At 39.9% G+C, this 24,567-nt stretch overlaps 1 protein-coding gene across 2 annotated transcripts in view; it reads right to left on the minus strand.

The window, feature by feature from the left end:
* Positions 1–24,567, minus strand: part of LOC126273114 (dedicator of cytokinesis protein 9) — a 319,479-nt gene that overhangs the window by 269,005 nt on the left and 25,907 nt on the right. For both annotated transcript variants that reach the window (XM_049976565.1, XM_049976564.1), the window contains 4 exons: positions 24,380–24,552; positions 23,688–23,757; positions 13,192–13,319; positions 9,753–9,855 (listed from right to left, as the gene is read on the minus strand). In XM_049976565.1, the coding sequence (XP_049832522.1) occupies positions 9,753–9,855; positions 13,192–13,319; positions 23,688–23,757; positions 24,380–24,552 (474 nt within the window). The remainder of the gene's footprint in view (positions 1–9,752; positions 9,856–13,191; positions 13,320–23,687; positions 23,758–24,379; positions 24,553–24,567) is intronic.

Below are 24,567 nucleotides of genomic sequence, written 5' to 3' on the forward strand. Positions count from 1 at the left end.
CAGTAAAGCAGCTGCTGAAGCGCCACTTAAGAAATGCTAAAATTATCAGCTGCCATTTACCTACAGCCTGACCATCCCGATCACCTGAACCCATGTGACTTCTGGCTGTGTGACTACCTGAAAGATGTGTTCAGTGTTCCGATTGCAAACTTAGCTGCATTGAATGCACCCATTGCACAGAACATTCTGAATGTGACCCTTGGAACAGTTTTGGAACATGCTGTTCTCAATATAAACTTGTTGCATAAAATGGTGGACAGCATACTGAACATAATTTGCACCAGTCACACGGAAATTAATAATCCAATTTGTTTTTGATTTATGCTTTTAATGCAGTTTTTGGTCTCAGGACAATTAAAACTTGACGTGAGTGATGCTTTTCATGCGTTTTTTTGCCTCAGGACAATTAAAAATCGATATTTCCCATCCAATGTGATACGACCTCGCCTTGGTGGATGGACTTATGTAACTAACAGTATCACACCTCTACACTCATGCACATTGAGTAATGCAGTTTGTTTAACGTCAATGTACACATCAGGCGTTGCTGTATGATTCATTTGTCATTTGTAGTCGATCACTATTAAATTATGATGCTTACAGCGCAGCGCCATCTATTGCTACATTTTGTAATTATTTCTTTTTCTTCTGCCATACGTTTTCCCCCTTCTCCGATAATACTCCATTGCAATTTGATGTCATGCTGACCAGTGGTGTTATTTCTACAGCAGTTCGAAAGTTTACCTTTAATTACAAGCACCTTGTATATCCACTCACTGCATGTCACAAAGCACAGAGATTGGCATGGCTACTAAAAAACTGCCGCTGGATGATAAAGCATGGAAAATGGCCAGCTGAACTTATGAGTCAGGGTACACACTGGGCCATCTATATCAAACAACTTCTCAACAGAACTCTAGAACAATGCATATGATGACCATCCAGGAAACAAACTTCCTAACACAATGTCAGAAAGTAAGGACAAATTAATAATAGCTTTTGAAGAGGCCCCCCTCCAAAAATAAATAAATATATATATATTATGAGGAAGATTGTTGCAGAGCTGCTTTAGTGTATTTACAAGTTACTGGCAAAAACTTTCAATGAGCATCCCTGGTTATCCTGGTGTGGAAAGCCTAGGACAAGTTCACTTGGTACCATGAGATCATATGAGAAGATATCGAACGATATACAGAACTTTGGTAAACCATGGTGTGGTCTATAATTGAGATCCCCCCCTCAGATCATAAAGTGATGATTTCAAAATGACATGTACACGTATACTGAGGATTGGAAACTTAATAGAGTAGCAGTTCATAGAAAGAAGGAAAGCGACTTTGTCTCACAAAATTGTGTCAGCTTGTTTGTGCAACTTGTTCACTTTCTAAAGAGCAGAAGCACGGCGACTGATATGAGTCGATATTTTGATATTAATAGAATGGTCGTAGTCGGTACTGATAGCTGTTTTTGGTGCAGCCAACATTGCCAATCATAGTTGGCAGATGACAGTGTGTTCAATGTGTCTACTTGTTCATAAACAAAAGTAGAAGTACATAATACATGGAATTCCAAGCCACAGAAATGTTATATGTATTTAAATTTGATGTGGTCAAAATTTGAAGATGTGTTCACCACAGCTTCTCTCTGCTACAAAATACACAGCAGTTACTGCATAAAGCAAATTTAATATTAAAAGTATCTGAAAGCCATTTTGCTACTTTTAAAGATGCATATGTTTTACTTTATAACAACAAAAACATTCAATTTATGACAATTTAATGTCACTGGATAATAAAACATTGATTCACCAAGCAACAGAAGAAAACACACATAAAAGAAGGTTACAATTAGACAAGCTTTCAGAGCCAGTGGCTCCTTCTTCAGGCAGAAGAGTTGAAGGGGAAGGAAAAGCACTGGAGAGGTCTAGGAGAAGGGGTTGATTTTGGAAAGGTCCCATTTTCCCAGACACCCCCCCCCCCCCCCAGTCCTTTTCCTTCAACCCTTCTGCCACAAGAAGGAGCCACTGGTTGCAAAAGCTTGCCTAATTATAACCTTGTTTTATGTGTGTGTTCTGCCACTGCTTGGTGAGTAGATACTTTTATCCATCCAGTTACATTATATATTTTATGGGATAATAGAAGTGTTCAATTCCACCCCTCCGCTTTAACCAATGACGTCACCAATATGGTGGAAATAACCATTCACAACAACTCCCATACCACTCCTATCACATCATCACATAAACACGACAACAAACACAAAAATAGATCGAAAAAACACCAAACAGATATTCCTCCAAAAATATAATGAAACTAATAGGACAAGTGGGGGAAATTGAGGGTTTTTGGGTGGGGACAAACACATGCCAGTACACCAAATGACAAAAAAAACTAAAATAACAAGACCCCACAAACCTCCCAAATTCCACTACACACAAAATCCACTGGAATTGATCACTTCCCTTGACCTATATAGGTCAACAGAAACAAACGATACCCCACCATAAATCTCAAAAATTTCACCACCACCTCCACAATTAATATTTTTTCTATTAAAAAAAAAGAAAAAAAACTCCTAGAAAATCAAAATTGGAATTGAACATTTCCCTTGACCTATATTGGTCAACAGCAACTAACGATACCAAACCAGCCATAGCCACAACCACACCTTGCAATCAAACACTTCCCTAAAGTCATATAAGTCAACAGCAAATCAAAATACCAAATCACCAATACAAACAACTAAACAACTCACAACAACCCCACCAACCATTTAACAAAAAACATCTACTCACCACTACACACACACACACACACACACACACACACACACACACACACGTTCAAACAAACAAAAAACCACAACCCCCCCCTCCCCCCCCCCAAAAAAAAAATAAAAGACCCAAAAACAAAACAAAAAAATATCCCATTCACACTCTACAACTCCACAACAACTATAACAAAAAAAATCCTCTACACAAAATCAAAGAAAAACACCCTCCCTCCGCCCGACATCCCTCTAGAAACTTCACCAACAACTAACCACAACACCCCCCCCCCCCTCCCCCCAAGCCGTAGCCACCAACCCCCACCCAACACCTAACTAACCCACAACCTTCGGCCTATACATCCTGCTAATCGCCCTTTAAAAAACCCTAAAAATACAATGGCCCTCAGGGACGCACTTCCGCCAACAGTACTCATCTATATGAGACTGAATGTTAGAAGAGCGCCTTTTCCCCCTCCCAATCACCGACTTAACTGCCGTCCAAAACCCCTGTATAGTTCTCGTACAGGCCCCTGTCTCATAATTCTAAACTCAACACTGTGGTTCACTACTAAATGATTGTATCCCTGCTGACCCAACCCCCTATAAGAAGAAAACAAGTCTGAAACTTAGTGGTACCCTCTTCAATAAAATCCTCAATCAATCCCACTAATTCCCTTTTTGTCTGGCCCTCCAAAACCCTAAATACACCTTCTGAACACCCCCCCTCCCCCGATACCACAGCCACCCCCCCCCCCCCCCCAATCCATAAGCCAACCAAAGACTTATCCCTCCCATACTTTCTCTTCCCCAACTGTGACTCATCACTCTCCACAACACCCGGCCCACCCAATCTATCCCTGTACTTAATATATTCAGAACATACCTCACGACAATAAGAATACCAATCAAGCACCGTTCTCTCACTAACACCACCTCATGCGCACAGAAACTGTGAGAGGATTTATAACAAAAATGATACGTCATTAACACAATTTCTCGTATGCCCAACCTAGACTTCTCAAACCAGGAACCTCACCTAATGGAGCGCCATAAGTTATCCTCACATCATCTCCACATATGGCCGTCCCGGTTCCGGGATGCCAGAACTTTAGTAACCCACATTTCTTCATGACACACTGAACACTTCACGACTTCAGCCAACAGGCCGAATAGCTGAAGAAATTTTATTAGAGACAACGCACTGTCCCCCATCATCACCGACATCCAAAAATTGTTGACCTAGACAGTCATATCCACACCTACCAAAGACATAAACAAAGCAATTTACCAAAATTCACACATGATGGGCAGAAAAAAATTACAGCAACATCAACATAGCAAAACCAAAATTGTTAATTCACTGAAAAATATTCTGCTGAAAGCACAGTCACCACCAATACCACACACAGAACCCCATACACCACATAACACACCACCAGAGAGAACCACCGACCACAATATGCCACCTATAAACACGCCACACACACCACATAAACATACCACCAGAGAGCACCACCGATCACATCAAAACGACACCTACAAACGCACCATTCTCACAAACTAAACCCGACACCGTCGTGACATCACACATCACAACAACCTTACGTCACGGGGTAAAGCAGACAGGTGGAATCGGATGCTTTCGTTGAATGAGATCGACAGGAAGTGCAAAATGGCTAAGCAGGCATGGCTAGAGGACAAATGTAAGGATATAGAGGCTTGCCTCACTAGGGGTAAGATAGATACTGCCTATAGGAAAATTAAAGAGACCTTTGGAGATAAGAGAACCACTTGTATGAATATCAATGGCTCAGATGGAAACCCAGTTCTAAGCAAAGAAGGGAAAGCAGAAAGGTGGAAGGAGTATATAGAGGGACTATACAAGAGCGATATTCTTGAGGACAATATTATGGAAATGGAAGAGGATGAAGATGAAATGGGAGATATGATACTGCGTGAAGAATTTGATAGAGCACTGAAAGACCTAAGTCGAAACAAGGCCCCGGGAGTAGGCAACATTCCATTAGAACTTCTGACAGCCTTGGGAGAGCCAGTCCTGACAAAACTCTACCATCTGGTGAGCAAGATGTATGAAACAGGCGAAATACCCTCAGACTTCAAGAAGAATATAATAATTCCAATCCCAAAGAAAGCAGGTGTTGACAGATGTGAAAATTACCGAACTGTCAGTTTAATAAGTCACGGCTGCAAAATACTAACGCTAATTCTGTACAGACAAATGGAAGAACTGGTATAAGCCGACCTCGAGGAAGATCAGTTTGGATTCCATAGAAATATGGGATCACGTGAGGCAATACTGACCCTACGACTTATCTTAGAAGCTAAATTAAGAAAAGGCAAACCTATGTTTCTAGCATTTGTATACTTGGAGAAAGCTTTTGACAATGTTGACTGGAATACTCTCTTTCATATTCTGAAGGTGACAGGGGTAAAATACAGGTAGCGAAGGGCTATTTACAGTTTGTGCAGAAAACAAATGGCAGTTATAAGAGTTGAGGGACATGAAAGGAAAGCAGTGGTTGGGAAGAGAGTGAGACAGGGTTGTAGCCTCTCCCTGATGTTATTCAATCTGTATATTGAGAAAGCAGTGAAGGAAACAAAAGAAAAATTCGGAGCAGGTATTAAAATCCATGGAGAAGAAATAAAAACTTTGAGGTTCGCCAATGACATTGTAATTCTGTCAGAGACAGCAAAGGACTTGGAAGAACAGTTGAGTGGAATGGATAGTGTCTTGAAAGGAGGATATAAGATGAAATTCAACAAAAGCAAAATGAGGATAATGGAATGTAGTCGAATTACGTGGGGTGATGCTGAGGGAATTAGATTAGGAAAAGAGACACTTAAAGTAGTAAAGGAGTTATGCTATTTGGGAAGTAAAATAACTGATGATGGTCGAAGTAGAGAGGATATCAAATGTAGACTGGCAATGGCAAGGAAAGCGTTTCTGAAGAAGAGAAATTTGTTAATATCGAGTATAGATTTAAGTGACAGGAAGTCTTTTTTGAAAGTATTTGTATGGAGTGTAACCATGTATGGAAGTGAAACATAGACAATAAATAGTTTGGACAAGAAGAGAATAGAAGCCTTTGAAATGTGGTGCTACAGAAGAATGCTGAAGAATAGATGGGTAGATCACATAACTAATGAGGAAGTATTGAATAGGATTGGGGAGAAGAGGAGTTTGTGGCACAACTTGACAAGAAGAAGGGATCGGTTGGTAGGACACGTTCTGAGGCATCAAGGGATCACCAATTTAGTACTGGAGGGCAGCGTGGAGAGTAAAAATCTTAGAGTGAGACCAAGAGATGAATACAATAAACAGATTCAGAAGGATGTAGGCTGCAGTACGTATTGGGAGATGAAGAAGCTTGGACAGGATAGAGTAGCATGGAGACTGCATCAAGCCAGTCTCAGGACTGAAGACTACAACAACATCATCTTATTTTGCGTGTTTCATTTTATTTATTGAAAACATTGTCAGCTGTCTGGAAATGTCATTTTAGTAGTTGCCAATACAGATTTCAGATATCTTTAACAAACATAAAAAATTTACAAACACTGTGGCCACACAAATGAAGAATTGTAATCAAATCTGATTAAGACAGATGGTAATAAGATTCATGCAACACTGAATAGATTACTCGTAACAATGACATTTTATTGCTTTTGCCAAAAATATGTAACTGCAAGTACATAAAATCTGAACATACTGAAACACTACGCAGCTGCTCCCATTTATTCCAGACTATCAGTTTCACCTAAATCAAGCACAATCACTTCTCCACATCATCAGCATCTTCATCCTCACCCATTCTTGATGATCCAGAATTTTGCTCAGAGTCAATAATATAAACATGGCCATCTTCAGACCCAACAAAATAATTGGAAATTCAATTTTTTTTAACTTTTCATGACAAGCAGCCAATATCCAAGGGCACACGTCTGACACAGAAGCACACTGCAAATGAGCCTTCTGGCATCTGTTCATTATATAATCTCTATAGAACTGCCTTATATTAGCTCTGAGTGAATGGTTTGTACACACATCCAAAGGATGCAACACACTTATCATGCCGCTAGGAATAATAACTAAGTCACAGTTTCCATCTTCCAGATTCTGTTTCAAGTGAGCACCAGTGCACCAGTGAAAAGTATGTACCGATTTGAGTGAAGAAGAGCTCCTAGCTGCTTTTTCCAAACTGCTGAAATCCAGTCTGGGACCAGCTGCTCTGTCATCCACCCCCTGTCACAAGCTCTTACAATAATATCCCAGGTGGGAAGCTTTCTCCCTTGGGAGGGTTTTCTAATTAAAAACCACGTACAGTGGCAATTTTCATCCAATCAGTCATAATGCTTAACATCACTGCGCACTGCTGCTTTTCAGCACCACACATATGTATTGGCACACTATGTTTCCCTATGAAAGTGCTGCTCAGCATATCAAAATAGACTGGCGTTTGGTCTGCGTTCCCTATCTGGGAAAGTAAATAACATTTTTTGTGTCAAATATGGATTATGTAGTGCTGAAAAGATAAATTGTTTTCATAAATTTGGGGCAGTTTTTGTGCAGTTGTAGTTATACGATGAACAGGCAGATTGTTTTGTTGCATAAACCGCAAAACCCACCCATACAAAACTAAATTTTACTGGCAATATGTTTCTTTTACATGCTACTTTGCTGCCTTCAATTTGAATTATTTCTGCTGTAGCAGCATATCCATATTTCCTATTCTGAATCACAAAATCAAACAAGTCTTTTTCCACATCTGGATATTTGCACTATTGCCCTCAAAATGCCCAACAACTTTTCAAACTATTTAGGAGGTTTTGTTCACTTGTTCATCATCAACAAATGTTTTCTTCATCAACATCAAATCTGCATTCAGCTACCCATTTTCCATGTTCCTTTGCATAGCTGAAAACCTGAAGTTTAAATATTTCCTTGTAACTAGCATACTCCTCTCCCAATGTCACTGACAAACCAAAAGATCAACTTTTCTCTTGCTCTCAACCTCCTTACACTGTCCCGTGAATTAGTCACATCACCAGAACTCCCAATAAATCCAGTATTTCCACAACACATGTGTCAAGTGTAGAAAGCCTGCCACCTAGTTGCAGAACGGGTGAAGCTATAATTGTAGCAGAGCCACTCTTTCTGTCAACTTAACAGTTAAACTGTAGTTATGCTAGCACTGAAGAAGGGGAAGGAGAGAGATGCACCTCAAAGTATTGTCTAATTGAACTTCATTGTAAAATTTAGTGTTGCGGCCTATATTTGAGATTTACTTCTTACTATAATCTCTTTTCAAAAGTTTAGGTGAAGCCCAATTTCACACATGGCCTACAATCAAGTACATATGATAAGTAGCAAAACTAACAAGCAAACCACTGATGTGAGTTCAGTACAATGGCTTGAATAAGGCTGGGAGATGCAAATCTATCTAGAAGATTTTATCAGTGAAAAGAAACAGTTTATGAAAATATAACTGGATATGTAAAAAATCTACTCACCAAGCAATGACTGGAGAAAGTATACATGAAAGTTCTAACAGAACGAGCAGCTCACTCTGAATACTTTCACATTACATTAACTTTTACGTGTTTCTTCTCCTGCTGCTGCATGGTGAGTAGGTTTTTTATCCAACCAATTACATTACAGAAAGTGATTACAATATCAGTGGACTCTGAAAGGAAGTAAGGCTAGAAGAAAAGAAGGAATACAGAAAGAAGGCTTACAATCTTAAGTCTCTCTGATGTCAAAGTACTAGCACAGTCAGAAAAGGAATTGGGAAAGAAATAAACTCAGCTGCAGTCTTCTCAAAATTATCACAACATTCTCCTGAAACGACCTCACAAACAGCAGGCCAAAAAAGGATCTGAACCACACCACTCCTAAATACGTGGAAACTGCCTTACACTCTGCATCATATCAGCCATAAGAAAATGACGACACGGACTGAGATGTAAGTGTTGGATGTGTCTGGAATAGATAATAAAATAACAGGATAGCACAGCCATGACATTGGAATTGTTCTTTACAATCTCACCCAATTTTAATCTCACAGAAAATGCCAGAGACTGTTTGGGTCAGCAGGTTAAAAGTAGCAATCAACATCCCTGAAATTTGGTAGCTCTATGAGATCTAATCATCAAGAAGTAGCTTCGGATGGAAATGGCACACCCAAAAAAATTGCGGACTCCATTAATCACCCAGTTAAGGCTGTTATTTAGGCTAATGAGAGTGTTACACAGTATTAGCCTGATGTCTCCTAGGAACAACTATTTTTTGTGTTGTGTGCTTACATATGCTATAGACATTTGAATAAAGAATCATCAAAAGCAAAAAGAAAATAAGTTTCTAAAGCAGACTCAATTATCAAACGAATAGCAGCATATTGCATCTTAGACAAAATAATGAGATATACCAGTCATTTTACAAGTTCTCAATCATTATAAAAGGAGAAAAAAATATTTACTATGGACACAAGGGAAAAATTTAACCAAACCCCTAATTTCCAAGAGAGGAGAAAAATGTTATTTCTGGAAACATAAGAAGTTCACACTATACAGAATAATTCAGAATCATATAAGGAAATAAGCCAGATGATGTCTCAGGAAACATAATAGTAAAGAAAGGTCTGCCTAACAAGAAACATCAATTTTCTTCCCCTTCTGAAATTATGATAGATCACCCAATATACCACAATGCACAATGTTGTCCTTCATTTGAGATGTACTCTTCCATAGTTTAACTGAGAATAAATTAACAATTCTCGCGGTTTAGTTTTCACTTAATTTGCATTGTGCTCTGCAACTACACAATTTTCTGGAAAGAATTATTAGATAGAACAGCATCTCAAAACTTTGAATCACCCAAAGGTCTCAACTAAAAATAGTTAGAAACTATTAATTACTAATACCAGAAATTCATACAACTAAATTGATCATTGAAATTTTCTTACCCTAACAACTTCTGTACAAAAATCCATAACAATTGTTGCTTTTGCTTCAGTCTCCTTTTCATCCTTGTGCATTTCTAAAATATATGTCCCATCAACTTCTTGCCTGTAAAATAAATACACATATATTGCAATAACTATTATGTTGTGTAACATAAATACTAATGCTTGACTTAATTTTCATGCCGATACACTGTCAAATGACTTTAAAATTACATAAACAGTTGTTAACTTTTGACAGTAAATGATGGCAGAATATACAAGAACTCAGATAGGTGCATAGTATCAAGCTTTAGTGCCAGCAATGATATAGGAGTATCTTTTGGCTTTTATGGCTTCATGCCATGTGCAATTACTGCAAAACAATTTTCCTACTAAATGCAGCGACACTACCTTATTTTCTTTCAAACAAGTGTAAAATAATTATCGATGACATTCACAGAATATCACTGATTGCCAGTACATCAGAACCAATGAAAACACATCTTTTAAAATTCTTGTTTTCAGTTGCTTAATGACCTATGAACTGTAATTAAAATTTGCAAAGGAGAATATGGAGAAGGTTAGCTGTGAAGGAAAAAGTCAACCCCGCATCAAAGGGCAAGAAGAATCTCACATGATACGCTACACTCTTACAGTCACATACACATCATAGTTCAATCACATTAAAAACTATCAAATTTAATGTTAATTGCTCTTATGCTTTTTCCCCTATAATTGCTCTTTATTATTCCCGCAGTCGTGATTTATTAAAACAGTAAAATCACTAGTGAATGACTAATTGTAGATGCACCATGTCAGAATGTATTTAGCATTATCACTACTTTTAACAGAGAAATTAATCACTGCCATTAGTCACAATTATAACTCTGTCAGTGTATACGTGTGAGTTGCTTTACATACAATAGTGATGCCTCATGGCCGTGGAGGTGTGAGTGAATATGTTGTAATAGGTTATCAATTCAATCAAATTAACAGTTACTGTTTGGTTTAATTAGCCTCCGTCAACCCAATCTGGTACGTATCCCACACTGATGAGCAATACTCAACTGTAGGTCGAACGAGTGTTTTGTAAGCCACTTCCATTGTTGATGGACTACATTTTCTAAGGACTCTCCCAATGAATCTCAACCTGGTACCCACCTTACCAACAATTAATTTTATATGATCATTCCACTTCAAATCGTTCCGCACGCATACTCCCAGATATTTTACAGAAGTAACTGCTACCAGTGTTTGTTCCGCTATCATATAATCATACAATAAAGGATCCTTCTTTCTATGTATTCGCAATACATTACATTTGTCTATGTTAAGGGTCAGTTGCCACTCCCTGCACCAAGTGCCTATTCGCTGCAGATCTTCCTGCATTTCGCTACAATTTTCTAATGCTGCAACTTCTCTGTATACTACAGCATCATCCACGAAAAGCCGCATGGAACTTCCGACACTATCTACTAGGTCATTTATATATATTGTGAAAAGCAATGGTCCCATAACACTCCCTTGTGGCATGCCAGAGGTTACTTTAACATCTATAGACGTCTCTCCATTGATAACAACATGCTGTGTTCTGTTTGCTAAAAACTCTTCAATCCAGAAACACAGCTGGTCTGATATTCCGTAGGCTTTTACTTTATTTATCAGGCGACAGTGCGGAACTGTATCGAAGGCCTTCCGGAAGTCAAGAAAAATAGCATCTACCTGGGAGCCTGTATATAATATTTTCTGGGTCTCATGAACAAATAAAGCGAGTTGGGTCTCACACGATCGCTGTTTTTGGGATCCATGTTGATTCCTACAGAGCAGATTCTGGGTTTCCAAAAATGGCATGATACTCGAGGAAAAAACAGGTTCTAAAATTCTACAGCAGATCGACGTCAGAGATATAGGTCTATAGTTTTGCGCATCTGCTCGACGACCCTTCTTGAAGACTGGGACTACCTGTGCTCTTTTCCAATCATTTGGAACCTTCCATTCCTCTAGAGACTTGCGGTACACGGCTGTTAGAAGGGGGACAAATTCTTTCGCGTACTCTGTGTAGAATCGAATAGGTATCCCGTCAGGTCCAGTGGACTTTCCTCTGTTGAGTGATTCCAGTTGCTTTTCTATTCCTTGGACACTTATTTCAATGTCAGCCATTTTTTCGTTTGTGCGAGGATTTAGAGAAGGAACTGCAGTGTGGTCTTCCTCTGTGAAACAGCTTTGGAAAAAGGTGTTTAGTATTTCAGTTTTACGCGTGTCATCCTCTGTTTCAATGCCATCATCATCCCGGAGTGTCAACATAGGGGTAACATTCCCTTTAAAGACAGCATGATTGTTTTATTTGGGTTTATCAAGTTAAGACTGCTGAGTAAACTGTTACCTCATATCAATTCTCATCAGCATCATCAAATAATTCCGAAAATATCATTATTTCATAATCTTTCAATTGTTCATACTTTGACCAAATGCCTGACTGATTTACACACTCAGTTCAGCAATTATTTCCAGTTTCCGTGACCTTGTGACACAAAAGCAACCTTAACAGTACCTATTACTCATGGTGCTTTTAATCAACTTCTATGTTTTTCATCAATTTCTTTTTTTTATTTTTGCTCCTAAGGAATAAATAACATGAAAGACAATTAACACTTTGGTGTAGTCTCTATGTGCAGTTACCTTTCTTCACATCTCCGTTTTACTACTTTGAACTAGTGTCTGCAAAAAATATGTTTTCCTGTGCTCTGCAAACTTGTTTGCATTTGTTTTCAATTGTCCACCAGTGGAGTGACACTAAAAATTCCAGTTTCTTCATAAAACACTTCCCTGCACAATGACATCTATCTATGCTATTTCCATGTTTCTTTATCCTCACAAGCTGAGTCCTGAAGACGTCATTACCCAGGCACAGACAATCATGAACTACATCTTGGATAACAACATTTCTGAACAAGTCTTTCATATGATTTTTTTCAGTAATTCTAAATTAATATTGAGCAAATCTTTTTCTTTTACTTTGTTATAAATTTTTATACTCTTATACTGTGGATTTTAAGCATTAAGTTTTAAACATAGGGTAGGCAATATAAAATTATGTTGACTCTTGTAATCAGGCTGAAATTGATTTGCTACAAATAAATCATGGTTACTATGAACAAAGATAATCAGTTCATGGATGCACAGTTAGAGAACACTTAATTTCTTCACCATCAAGTTTTCCTGCACTCACTGATCCAGCAAATTTAGGGTTTTGTAAACTGTAATGTGTTCTGTTGTAGTTTAAACGTGTATAAACAGAAGCTGTGAACACTGGTACAAAGGAAAAGCAGACAGCTCACACCCAACATGCATTCAGCAAAGGCACCAGCAATTAATGCTGTTTTTCAGTGAGTGGTCTGCTTTACACCTGACATATGTATGAACTACTTTTTAAATACTGCAAACCTAAATAAGTACATACCTCAAGTAACAGTAACGTCGTTTGAAGGATTTAGATCCTAGATTGACAAACATTCGATCACTCCCTGTTTCTGGGCCTTTCATCAAATAGCCCTGTTTTGTGATGCCATCTGCTTTTAATGTTGAATCCTGAAATTTATGGAAAAATGCATTTCAAATAATATGAACCTGATGATATTTTATGAGAAAATTTTGAAGTAATAGCAAGTAAAGCAATAATCTTTATAAGAATGAGGTATTGAATGAGTTTTTAAATACTTACAGCAATTTCTTTCATTGTAAAATGGAATGGATTACTGACAAGAATTGTTAGACACACTTAAGACATAATGTACATCACGTATCACTGCTGCTAACTATTTGCTCAATTTGCATAAAATGTTCACAACTGTTCAACAACATTAAATGATAATCACTCCACAAGTAAAATGTAAAGCATGGATGGCTGGACTGATGGGTGTTAAAGTAACCAAACAACAAGGTCATCGGTGACTCAATCATCTTTGTATCAAGCCAGCCAGGAATAGTCAGCAGAGACCGAGGACACAGATGACAAACACCAATGAACTCAACTGTACCCGAGAATTAAAAAAAAAAAAAAAAAAACAACAACAAGAGACAGACGCAAGTATAAGTGAGGGAGGGGTAAAAGGGTGAAGGTGGGTGACTCGCCCCACCCATAAATCAGCTAGAGGACTCCAGGGTTCATTATGCAACAGCAGGTGCACCCTCTGCATTTGAGTGGTGCTTCCACACCCTCCATTACCACAAGAAAACTAGCAACACAGGCAAGTGGATAAAATTTTAGGAAACAGAACAACAATGATGAGGCAGTAAACCAACAAAAGATGTAAAAGAATAACAAGAATTAAAAAGTAGGAAAGCCAGGAACCAGGCTGGACCACCAAGCAAGGGCAGCAATAGGTGGGTGCCCTGGGTCAAAGCAGCCAACGGAGCACCCCTCCAGTCCCTCATGCAACCAATGAGGCTAATATACCCAATGTCACTGACAGGAGTAGAAACTACTTTCATGGGTAAAACGTACAAAATCAGATTACTAGCACCAGAGGTAGCATGCTAGCAAGTTTAAGGTTTCACAGTAAGGTGGCCAAATTAGGGCAGCCCAGTAGGATGTGAGCCAATGAGAGATTGGTTCCACCCCAGCAGTGGGGTGCACCTTCGTGTCAGAAAATGTGGCCACGGGCTAGTCAAATGTGGCCAACGAAAAGCCGACAGAGAACATTGCTCTTTGTCTACGATAAGTTGACTATTGGCATGGTGGCTGTCAGGAATGGCCGTGCCACCGCATTACAAGTGCTGAAGGGAGAAGAGCACTGCCACCCACGTTTTGTGCTTAACACGGAATCTGAGGCAGCACTTGCAGAAATACTGCCCACTTCAGTGACACTTCCATCAGACCCACTTAAGTGACACTTCCATCAGCTGGAAATCACCTAATTTGTTGAAATATTCGTGCTCAAGAGTTTTAGCTAAGACTTCATTTATTTATCGCAAGTAATGAAAAAGAAAGTAGATGAATGTACAACTTACGACACTATGAATCTGAAGCCAAAAACTGATTTCTGGAATCTGTTTGCACATAGCATTTATTAAACACAGCACAGCATAAAGTGTAATTAACTGTGCCTGAAAGAACTGTCAAAATGATGTTCACTGAAGCTCACTGTCATTTACGTTTGATTCAAGATCATCATCATCATCATTATTATCATCATAGGTTGAGGGCACGGTATTGATGGAATCAATGATCTTTACCATTATTCCATCTAGTGTCCAGTGCTCTTGCTCCAGCTGCTACACTGCAATAACCTTGGCAATCCTGAGCAGTAACTGAATGGAAAGCAGCATTAACACGATTCTGCAGTCTTTCATTTGACATGTCACCAGTGACACTGTTCTCCCTGAAATTGCATTTTATGTTGGCCTATGACAGTTTTATCAGATTTAGATCACAGTTGTAGGGTGGTAAATGGACTATTTTGTGGCCTCTACTCTCAGCGATTTTATCCACAATGTACACTTTCATGGCTAGTTTGTTTTCCTTTTTAGGCAACAGTTCATTCTTCCTCCTTGAGCCATTGTTTATTTGCCTGTCTCGCAAGCACTCCAACATCGTAATCCTCTAATCATACCTATTAGGCATTCTGCCGAACTTCCTGTCGTGGTATGATGCATTACCCATACAATCACAGAATTTGGTAGGATATAGGAATAACCATATCTGCAAACACCCCTCCCTCCTCCCTTGACATCCAGTATTATCGTCAACTTCAAGAAATTCGCAAGATAGTGAAAACAGTTTCTGGCATGAAAGTTCCTGACGAACTAAAACTTTGTGCCAGATTGGGTTCCCCGGTTCATGTCTCGGTCTGGCACACAGTTTTAATTTGTCAGGAAGCTTCAAATCAGCACACACTCTGCTGTAAGGTAAAAATTCATTCTAGTTTCTTACATCTTGCTGCAAATACTTGCCGAATTTGTCATTTTATGGAAGTTTTTCTCAAACTTAAAGAAGTTGTGTGTGTTCAGTATTGTGCAAAAATGCCAGTGTTAAAAATGAATAAGGTGAAACAAATGTACCACTGGAACCCACATATAATAAGAACCACCAGTCAAGGAAGTGCAAAATGAGTTGACCAATCAATTTGTTTTGCCAGAAGTGGAATTTTTGATGATTTTTTAGTGTTACTGTAAACATAAATGCATTACATTTATGATATAATCAGTAAAGACTGCTTGCAAAAATTGAAGAGTAATTAAAAGCAGTTTCTCGATGAGATACTATGCCGCAGTGTTTCCTGTTAACGAATATTTGATTATGCAGGGGACGAGATGTTCGAAATTTGCACACGACATCCTCAAAGTTTTTAATCTACATGAAATGCTCTGATTATAGTTAACTGAATAGTCTCTTGGTAACACCAATATTAGCTCTCAAACATTTTTGTCTATTTTTTTTATTTTTGTGTTTCATCATGATTGTTATTCATTAACAATATTACAGTAACAGAGAAGACTGCTTTGGTTTTTAAAAATAACTGCACTTCTGCAACAACTATGTGCAGAAAGTTCCTGAAATAAACTCGCCCCAGTGACTTGAACAAGTAAACTTGAGTAAGATTTTGTTCTAGTGTAAACACCTCAACAAGTACTTACAGAAGTACTTGCTATATAGTAAATACAAGCCTTTTGTAGTACTTCACATCTAGGGACAGCATGATGTTGGCAGCACTCAGAGACAATGAATACCTTTCAAGCGATGTTGATTTTGTGAAAAGCACGAAGGGAAGAATGCCACATTGTCATGGTCTCCTTTATGGTTCACAGCTTACTCGGAAAAACCATAGCAGTAGCACACCAATTTGTGTTCCAATCCTCAAACAACTGATGGAGTAGAGTCATTCAAAGGTCCAGTTTTGGTACCCCCATTTCCAAAGTCAGCATTCTAGTAGCCAACTTGGACCACTAATTAGCATGTTCATTTCCCAGGATCCCAATGTGACCTGTTGTCAAAAGATGACTGTCCAGCTTGGTGGAGGCCACCAAGAAGATCCTGGATAGTCACAACCAGTGGGTGTCGAAGGTAGCACTGGTCAATAGCCTGAAGACTACTCAGGGAGTCACTGACAATTAAGAATGTCTTGGCAATGCAAGAATGAACATGGCTGAGGGCTCAGTTGATGTAAACGAATAAACTGCACCCAATTGGCAGAGAGCATAATTGACTGAACCCTGCAGGTATTTAGGCAAACCTGCTTCATCAGTCGACTGTAGAGCCACCTCCAAACCCAGAAATGGATCAAGGACAGGCAAAAAGTGGCAGCGAGAAACCATAAGATTAACAGAGTCTTTTGCTCTGAACGACAGATCGAGACACGTTCGAGGACAGAGTCGACTCCTTAGGAGGCGTACATAATTGCTTCCTAATAAAAGGGGACAGTGGAGGTAGCTGGAGTTGAGGGCAGAGCCCCTGTATGTGAACTGCAATCACAATTCCAGCACTGGACCTGCTTTGTGATCTCCCTACCAGGAAAAAAAGATACAGTAGTTTGGACTCTCAGTGGAGCAGTGAATGTGTATCGCATAAGTGAGCAGCAGTTGTTGGCATCTGACCTGTAGAGGGGAAGGAGGGTACACCCTAGCCTCCAAAAGTAGGCTTCTTGCAGGGCTGGTTGATCCAAAAGGCACCTGTTGCAAATTGGACCATACACTGGTGTATTGGGTCCTGCATCTGCAATGCTGATGATGATGCTGACCCATATGCCAAACTCCCATGATCAAGACGAGACACGATCAGAGCTTTGTAGGAACGCAAGAGTGGTCAGCGTCCCAGCTGGTGTTACTGAGGTAGCAAAGAGTATTAAGGTGCGAACAGCATGTTTGCTTTGCACAGATGAGGAAGCCATGTAACTGTGCATCACAGACCAGTCCTAAAAAGTGACAAGACTCCACCACATCGAGCAACTGGTTGCCGAGGTAAAATTCAGGGTGTGGATGGACAGTATGACAGTAACTGAAGTGTGTGATGCATGGCTTAGCAGCTGAAAACTGGAAGTCATAGTTGACAGCCCAGACTGCACAGTTCATACGCCACCTTGAAGTAAGCACTCAGCAACACTCAGGGTAGAGGAGCAATAGTAAAAGCAAAAATTGTCAACACACAGAAAGAGCTCCAAAGCTGCAGTCAGAACATTGATAGCTGCTAGAAAAAGGGGCACACTCAATACAGAGCTCTGAGGGACCCCATTATCTTGCATATGTGGGAGGGGGGGGGGGGGGGGGGTGCAGCTTGGGAAGCATCAACTTGAGCCCTGAGCCCAGAATGTACAGTGTGACAAGAGTTTCACAAATACATCAGGAGTGGGCCCCAGAGGCCCCACTCGTGTAAGGTAACGAGGCCATGGTGGCTCTACATGGAGTCGTCAACCTCTTCCATGTCAAAGAAGACAAGTGGTAAGACGTTGACACAGAACAAAAACTGATTGGGTAGCAGACTCCAAACAAACTGTCAGCAGTAGAAGAGCCTTAGCGAAAATTGCCCTGGGACAGATCCAAGACACTGAGACTCAAGGTACCAAAAGAGCTGTTGGATCACCATACGTCTCAGTAGCCTGTAGAGAAAATTAGTGGGCTAATTGAGCAGCACCTCTCTCTCTAAATTGGGTGTTCACCCACCTCAGTACCGGGAAAATCACACTTTCTCGCCTTTCAGACAGGGACTCACCATTATTCCAGATATGGTTGAAAATGACAAGAATATGACATTGACAATACACTGATAAGTGTCTGAGCATCTGGCATTGGATGTGGTAAGTCCCTGGAACTGTGTTGAGGTAAAGGATTAGGGCACTGAGGAATTCCAACTCACTGAACGGAGCATTATATGGCTTCAGGGGACATGTTGTGGAAGGTAAGTGAATTCACTCCACCTGCTGTTTGAGGATTCGAAATGCAGGGTGATAATTATCAGACCTAGAGATTTGAGCATAATTCAAAGCAAAATATTTAGTGCCAGTACCTAGGTAAGTGTTGACACCATCATTCAGAGAGATACGAGGAACACCTGTAAGGGACTGGTGACAACAGAGGCATCGAATCTTCACCAAAACCTGTGAGGGAGCGGTTCATGGTCCAATGTCAGAAACATAGAATTTCCAGTATTCTCGTTTCTGTTGTTTTATGAAGTGGCAAACCTGGGCATGGAGCCACTGAAAGCAATGTGGTGCTGCATCAATGGATGTCACTTATGGCTTTGGAGAGCCTGTCTGTGATCCCTAATGACCACAGTGATTTCAGGGGTCAATGAAGGTACTCTTTTTAGACAGGGAAGTCCTGAGGAAGAGGAGATCACTAAGGCAGCTGCAAACAGAATTTCTTCACTTGCACTCTGGTGAGCCACACCAATATCACACTGCCACACCATGTGGCAGTGTGCTAAAAGGTGATGGTAGATGAAATGAATCCCAATCAGTTTTGTTAAGTGCCCCTCTGGCTGGCCCCCTATGCGAGTGACATCATGGAAGGGTCAAGACAATCAGACAATGATCACCATAAAATGCAAACTTTCATGACTGGAAATGTCCCGTTTCACAAAACGTTGTGGGCTATTATGCCATGGTCGAATGGCTTTCACATTTAAATCTAGCGTTTCGTCCCCATCTGCAGAGGACATTTTCAAACATGCACCAGCCTCCCACCACGGGTTGACAGCAACAATGGGTGACAGCAATTGACAATGGCCAATTGCACTTGAGTATTCAACACATTTGAAGTCACATCACTTCGTGGGAGCAAGCGTAAAAATGAAATTTTGCTGCAGTCATTAGCGACCCTAGGTGTGAATCAGACACTCGAAGAAGTTACAAACCCCCTTGGAAATGTTCTCTGCAGATGAGGACAAAACATTGGATTGAAATGTGGAATCCATTCAACTACAGCATAATGATGCAGAATATTTTATTAATTGTAAAATGATCACTGTCACATTGGTCATCACAGACTCACCAATGGAAGGAGGGGAGAACAATTGGGCTGCAAATGGAAAAATCAATGGCTGAGTAAGACCCATATGCTACACAAAGGTGTGTGGGAATACCAGTATTCAAGGGCCAAATACTGAGCTGTGCAAGCAAGTTTTTGACAGCTTTATGGTGGTGAGTAGACACAGTTCCAGCCCACAAGGGGCTGTGGGCATTAAAGTTACCCAATATTGGAAATCTGGGGATGCTGAGTAAACAGCACAGACAATACATTCTAGGACATTTCATTGTCGGGAAGAAGACACACATCACAGATGGTAAATTCTGGAGACATCTTCATATGAACAGCCACAGCCTCCAAAGTTGTATCAAGTGGCACATGTTCACTATGGACAAGCCTCCAAAGTTTTATCGAGTGGCACATGTTCACTATGGATGAGTCCAGAACATATGTGCAAACACTACCAGACACTCTAAAGACAGAGCGATTAAAACAGCCCCAATAGGCACAAAGGCTAGGGATCCGCATTGCTGGGAACCAAGTTTCCTCAAGAGCAATGCAAAAAAAAGAGGAAACGAATAAGAGCTGATGTAACTCAGCCATGTGGTGCAAAAAACTGCTGCAATTCCACTGGACAATTATGCTATCAGTATTCTGTAGGGGCACGAAGGAACCAAGGAGGCAGGACATGTCTCAGGGCTGACTGCTGCCACCGGTTGTGAGGAGATGGCATCAAGACACATTGGTGGCAAACCACAGTGTGTGAGTGTGTGTGTGTGTGTGTGTGTGTGTGTGTGTGTGTGTGTGTGTGTGTGTGTGTGTGTGCGAGGGGAGGGGGGCATTTGGAGCCACTATGGACATTATCTTGGAAACAGAGGCAGAGGCAGAACATGCAGAGCCCGGTGGCATCGGGCCCATAGAATTCCCTTTGCAGAGAACTACTTCTTGCCCTTCTTCACCTTAGATGATTTCAATGTATGCGAGGACCTGTCTGCCTCAGAGTCTGGGATAAAAGAGGAACACAAAGTCATACGACCTGCTTCTTCTGCCATTGGCTGGCATCTGGTTGCAGATCAGCAGATTTCTGGGAAGGGAGTGTCCCAAATGACCCCATCCTGGAGGGGTGTGTTACTTCTCCATCATGCTTGGGGAGCTTCCAGCTTTGATACTAACAGTGTGATCCCTGCATGGTAAGGGAGCTACCACTGTGCAGGTATTTGATGACCCCCACCACAATGGCTAATGTGGAATATAAGCCACATTGGGAATCTGGAAAATAAACAGCAGGTCAAACCCAACTTTGGGGAGCATATAGTTAAGAAAAGTTGTAGAATGCTGGAAGATAAACCAAAACTAAGCATAATTGGCACCAAGAAGACCATAGTGTAATAGTAGATGGATAGACTTGCAGCAAGGACAGGGAAACAGCACTACGATGGACAGGACCACGTGGCGGCAAGCACGTACTCGCAAAAGAGATGTGAGCCTCCTGGGAGTAAAACTAGAAAGGAACATTGTTTCAAATTCTTTCATAAACTGTATAATATCGTAGTCATCTTACAAAGTTTCTATCTACAAACTACAAGGGCTGTTCAAGAAGTATTCAACATTATTTTTTATTGCTGAAACCAAAAATGGTATTGTACACACTCTTTGTGTTTGTAGGCATACATAGTGTGACTTTTCCTCCACAGAAGCTATCATAAATATTTTACAGCACCAGAACCCACGTGGAAAAAAAGATGGAAAAGAAAATGAATTAGGCACAATTTAAGCATCCATGCTAGAAAAAACTCTCATTCTGCAGTTAAGAAAAAGAATGTGTCAGAGAGCTATGTCGTATACTAGAGGCCACACAGCTCTCACTGAAAATGAGATAAGAGGGAATTTGCAATGGATTGTGGACTGCCGCTTCCACACCACCTGTTGGACTGCAAAGGTATAAAGCAGATTTTATTTGATATTATTCTTTAAGTTCCTGTCATTATAACCAACTTATCAAGCCAGGAAGCTACTTTTCAAACAAACTTTTTATTGTTTAAAGGCACAACATACACGGACATTTATTGAATTACTACATTGCAAAGGACTACTCTAAATGAGTTCAAATTTGTAAGATGAGCAGTAGAATTACGATATGTGACAGACTGCTGAACATAGTCCACATACTGCCACATCCTACCCCCTTCTCCCTCATCTTAACTTATTTGAGTGGAAAGATCACTGTTATACCAAGCCTAGTCAGTGGAAGGCTGTCAAACAAAGAGAAAACGTGAAATTAAGTGCCAGTAAGCCACAATGATACTGAACGATGCTATATCAACATATGAGTTAGTACTGAAAGGTTGGAATGATCAGGCACCAGGAAATGACTGCATCATATCATGACATTGTGGCTTATACAGGGCAGTCTGCTATACACAATGTGCATGTAAAACCAGTAAATGTGTGGCTCTGACTGGTGGCATGAATGCACTTGATTTGGTTTTCACTGTTCAGAAACCATTAAAAAGAAAAAGCAGACTGCAATGGTCACTTGTCATGTTTTTGGCATATTAAGTGACAAATCAACTTTCCTGAATGAGACCTGCTTCAATCTGCTCTATAGTAGTGACTGCATAATGTTAACTAGTACACAGGTGACTACAACATGTCAGCCTGCATTTTTGAGTAATTTATCACACAGATGCCAAGAAGGAGTGTTAAGGACACTTTTGGATGCATCATACTTTCTTCAATCCCACAATCTTAACTCCATCTATTATGTAACAGAAGCTTTGGAGCGCAGAGTATTGCCCCTCCCACAGGCAACTTCACAAGCAATCTTATGGAAGTACAATGCTTAGCCACATGCAGTGTGGGTGTACAAACACACACGAGAACACTGATCAACTTCGGATCAGGCCTCATTTAGCTAGGGGTAGGGTCAATATGGAATAGTGGGTTAGCTAGTGTACAGGTAACCATTCAGCTCAGCCATATTTCTTTACCCCCCCCCCCCCCCCCCCCGTACCTCATGCATCACAGTTCCCAAATAATAAACACAGAAAACAAAAAGTGCATTGCCAACATCACATCCATAGATCCAACTCTTTTCATACACTTTCATACTAAATTTCCTCATAGACTCACTTTTTCTACCACCACCTATAGCCTTTTGACTTAAAGGGTAGTAATTGTAACTAAATTGAATATATTAATGTTTCATATATAAATTGGACTGCTTAGATATACTCAACCACTGCACTACAGGACCGATACATCAACAGCTGCTAAGAAATCCCCCATACTCTACTTGTAAATCTTTAGAGAGTGTTTCATCTTTTCCTAGACCTGACTCAGGTGAAATATTCTACCAACTTGAAACAATCACTTTCTTCTCAACAGATCTATTCGAAAAGAGCCTCTCTGGCAACACCTAGAGAATTTGCCATGTTGCTTGCACAATGCTTTATATGCTGTGAGCAAGATAACATGCTCAGTTTCAGCAAGGATACAGCCATACCAGAGCAAGCACAGTCAGAAACAGTCAGTTGCATCCCTTCTATGAGTTGGATCGTAATGTGGCTGACCATCATTTCAGCACTCGGCGCTGGTTGCTAGTTATCACAGACTGAGAGAGCTACAAAACATGTTTTTGTCCATTTTATTTGCATGGCAGCCCACATTCAAAGAAAAATGGTGTAATTTTTGTACGATTTCCAGCTCACATTTGAAGAGGAATGGTGTAACTTGTGTGCAATTTCCAGCTTGCACTCAAAGATAAATGAGATAATCTTAGCGCAACATTGGTAGTGTGCTATAGCAAGTGATCATCGGCCACCACTGCCAACTTCTCTTCTGAAAATTATGTCACATTCATGATTTATAGCGAGTACCGTAATAACTATGATAGTTCTAAGACCATCTTGTCAAAAGTTATTGAATAAGTAATAAAATATGTACTGTTTAGCCATGATTTTTAGACACTCTAAAGTTATAAATACTAGGCCCTACCTCATCAATTTGATCTGCATCCGTATCCACTTCATACACCTCATCTTTCAGTTCCTCCGATTTTAGAATCCTGTAAAACAAAAGTGATTAAAAGTTCTCATAAAAAAATGGTAAAATTAGTACAAAGAGAATACGTTTAACCATGTACAGTTTTACTGGCCCCTTTAAATAATTAATCAGGGAGTAGAAAAAAGGTGTGCTTCACATGCAATGTGGTCAATATAGGAAAGAAGAATGTAATTAGTTGTAACTGCTGGATGATAATATTAAGGAACAACAAATATAAATACTGCATGATGTGAACTGCACTTAAAACAAGTATTTGACATATTATTCATCTCTGACACTTAACATTCTGAAAAAAATATCAAGAAGGCAATGGGTGCAGTTCTTAACATCTTCTGACATTACCGAACCAATATTATTGACAAAATACATGTTTGCTTTAGTTTTTAAGAAAATACAAGGAATTTTTATTATGAAAAGACACAAAAATGTTCCAGGAAGCCTATTAAATGGATACTTCATAAATGAGAGAGAAAAGGCTAATATTCTGGGAACATCATTACCCACATGACAAATGTTTAACATGTGTAGGAATTCAATAATAATGCCACCAATCTACAGGTAACCACTCATTAGCTTTATTACAAAAGCTTCATAAGATCCAATACATAAAAAATAACACTCACTTAGGTAACTCAAGGTATGTTCCAGAATATGCACTGTATTTGTAATGGATCAGATTCCAGTTACAAGTATAACTTTTCAAACATTCTCGTGTAAACAAACAGCAATCTGATGTTTCATAGTTTACAGGCACACTATGGTTAGTTGTCCTGTATCGTCTAGGAAGCACAACTTGCTAAAACAAAACAAG

This window comes from Schistocerca gregaria, chromosome 5, assembly GCF_023897955.1.
Source record: "Schistocerca gregaria isolate iqSchGreg1 chromosome 5, iqSchGreg1.2, whole genome shotgun sequence".
In the NCBI taxonomy this organism is placed as follows: domain Eukaryota; kingdom Metazoa; phylum Arthropoda; class Insecta; order Orthoptera; family Acrididae; genus Schistocerca; species Schistocerca gregaria.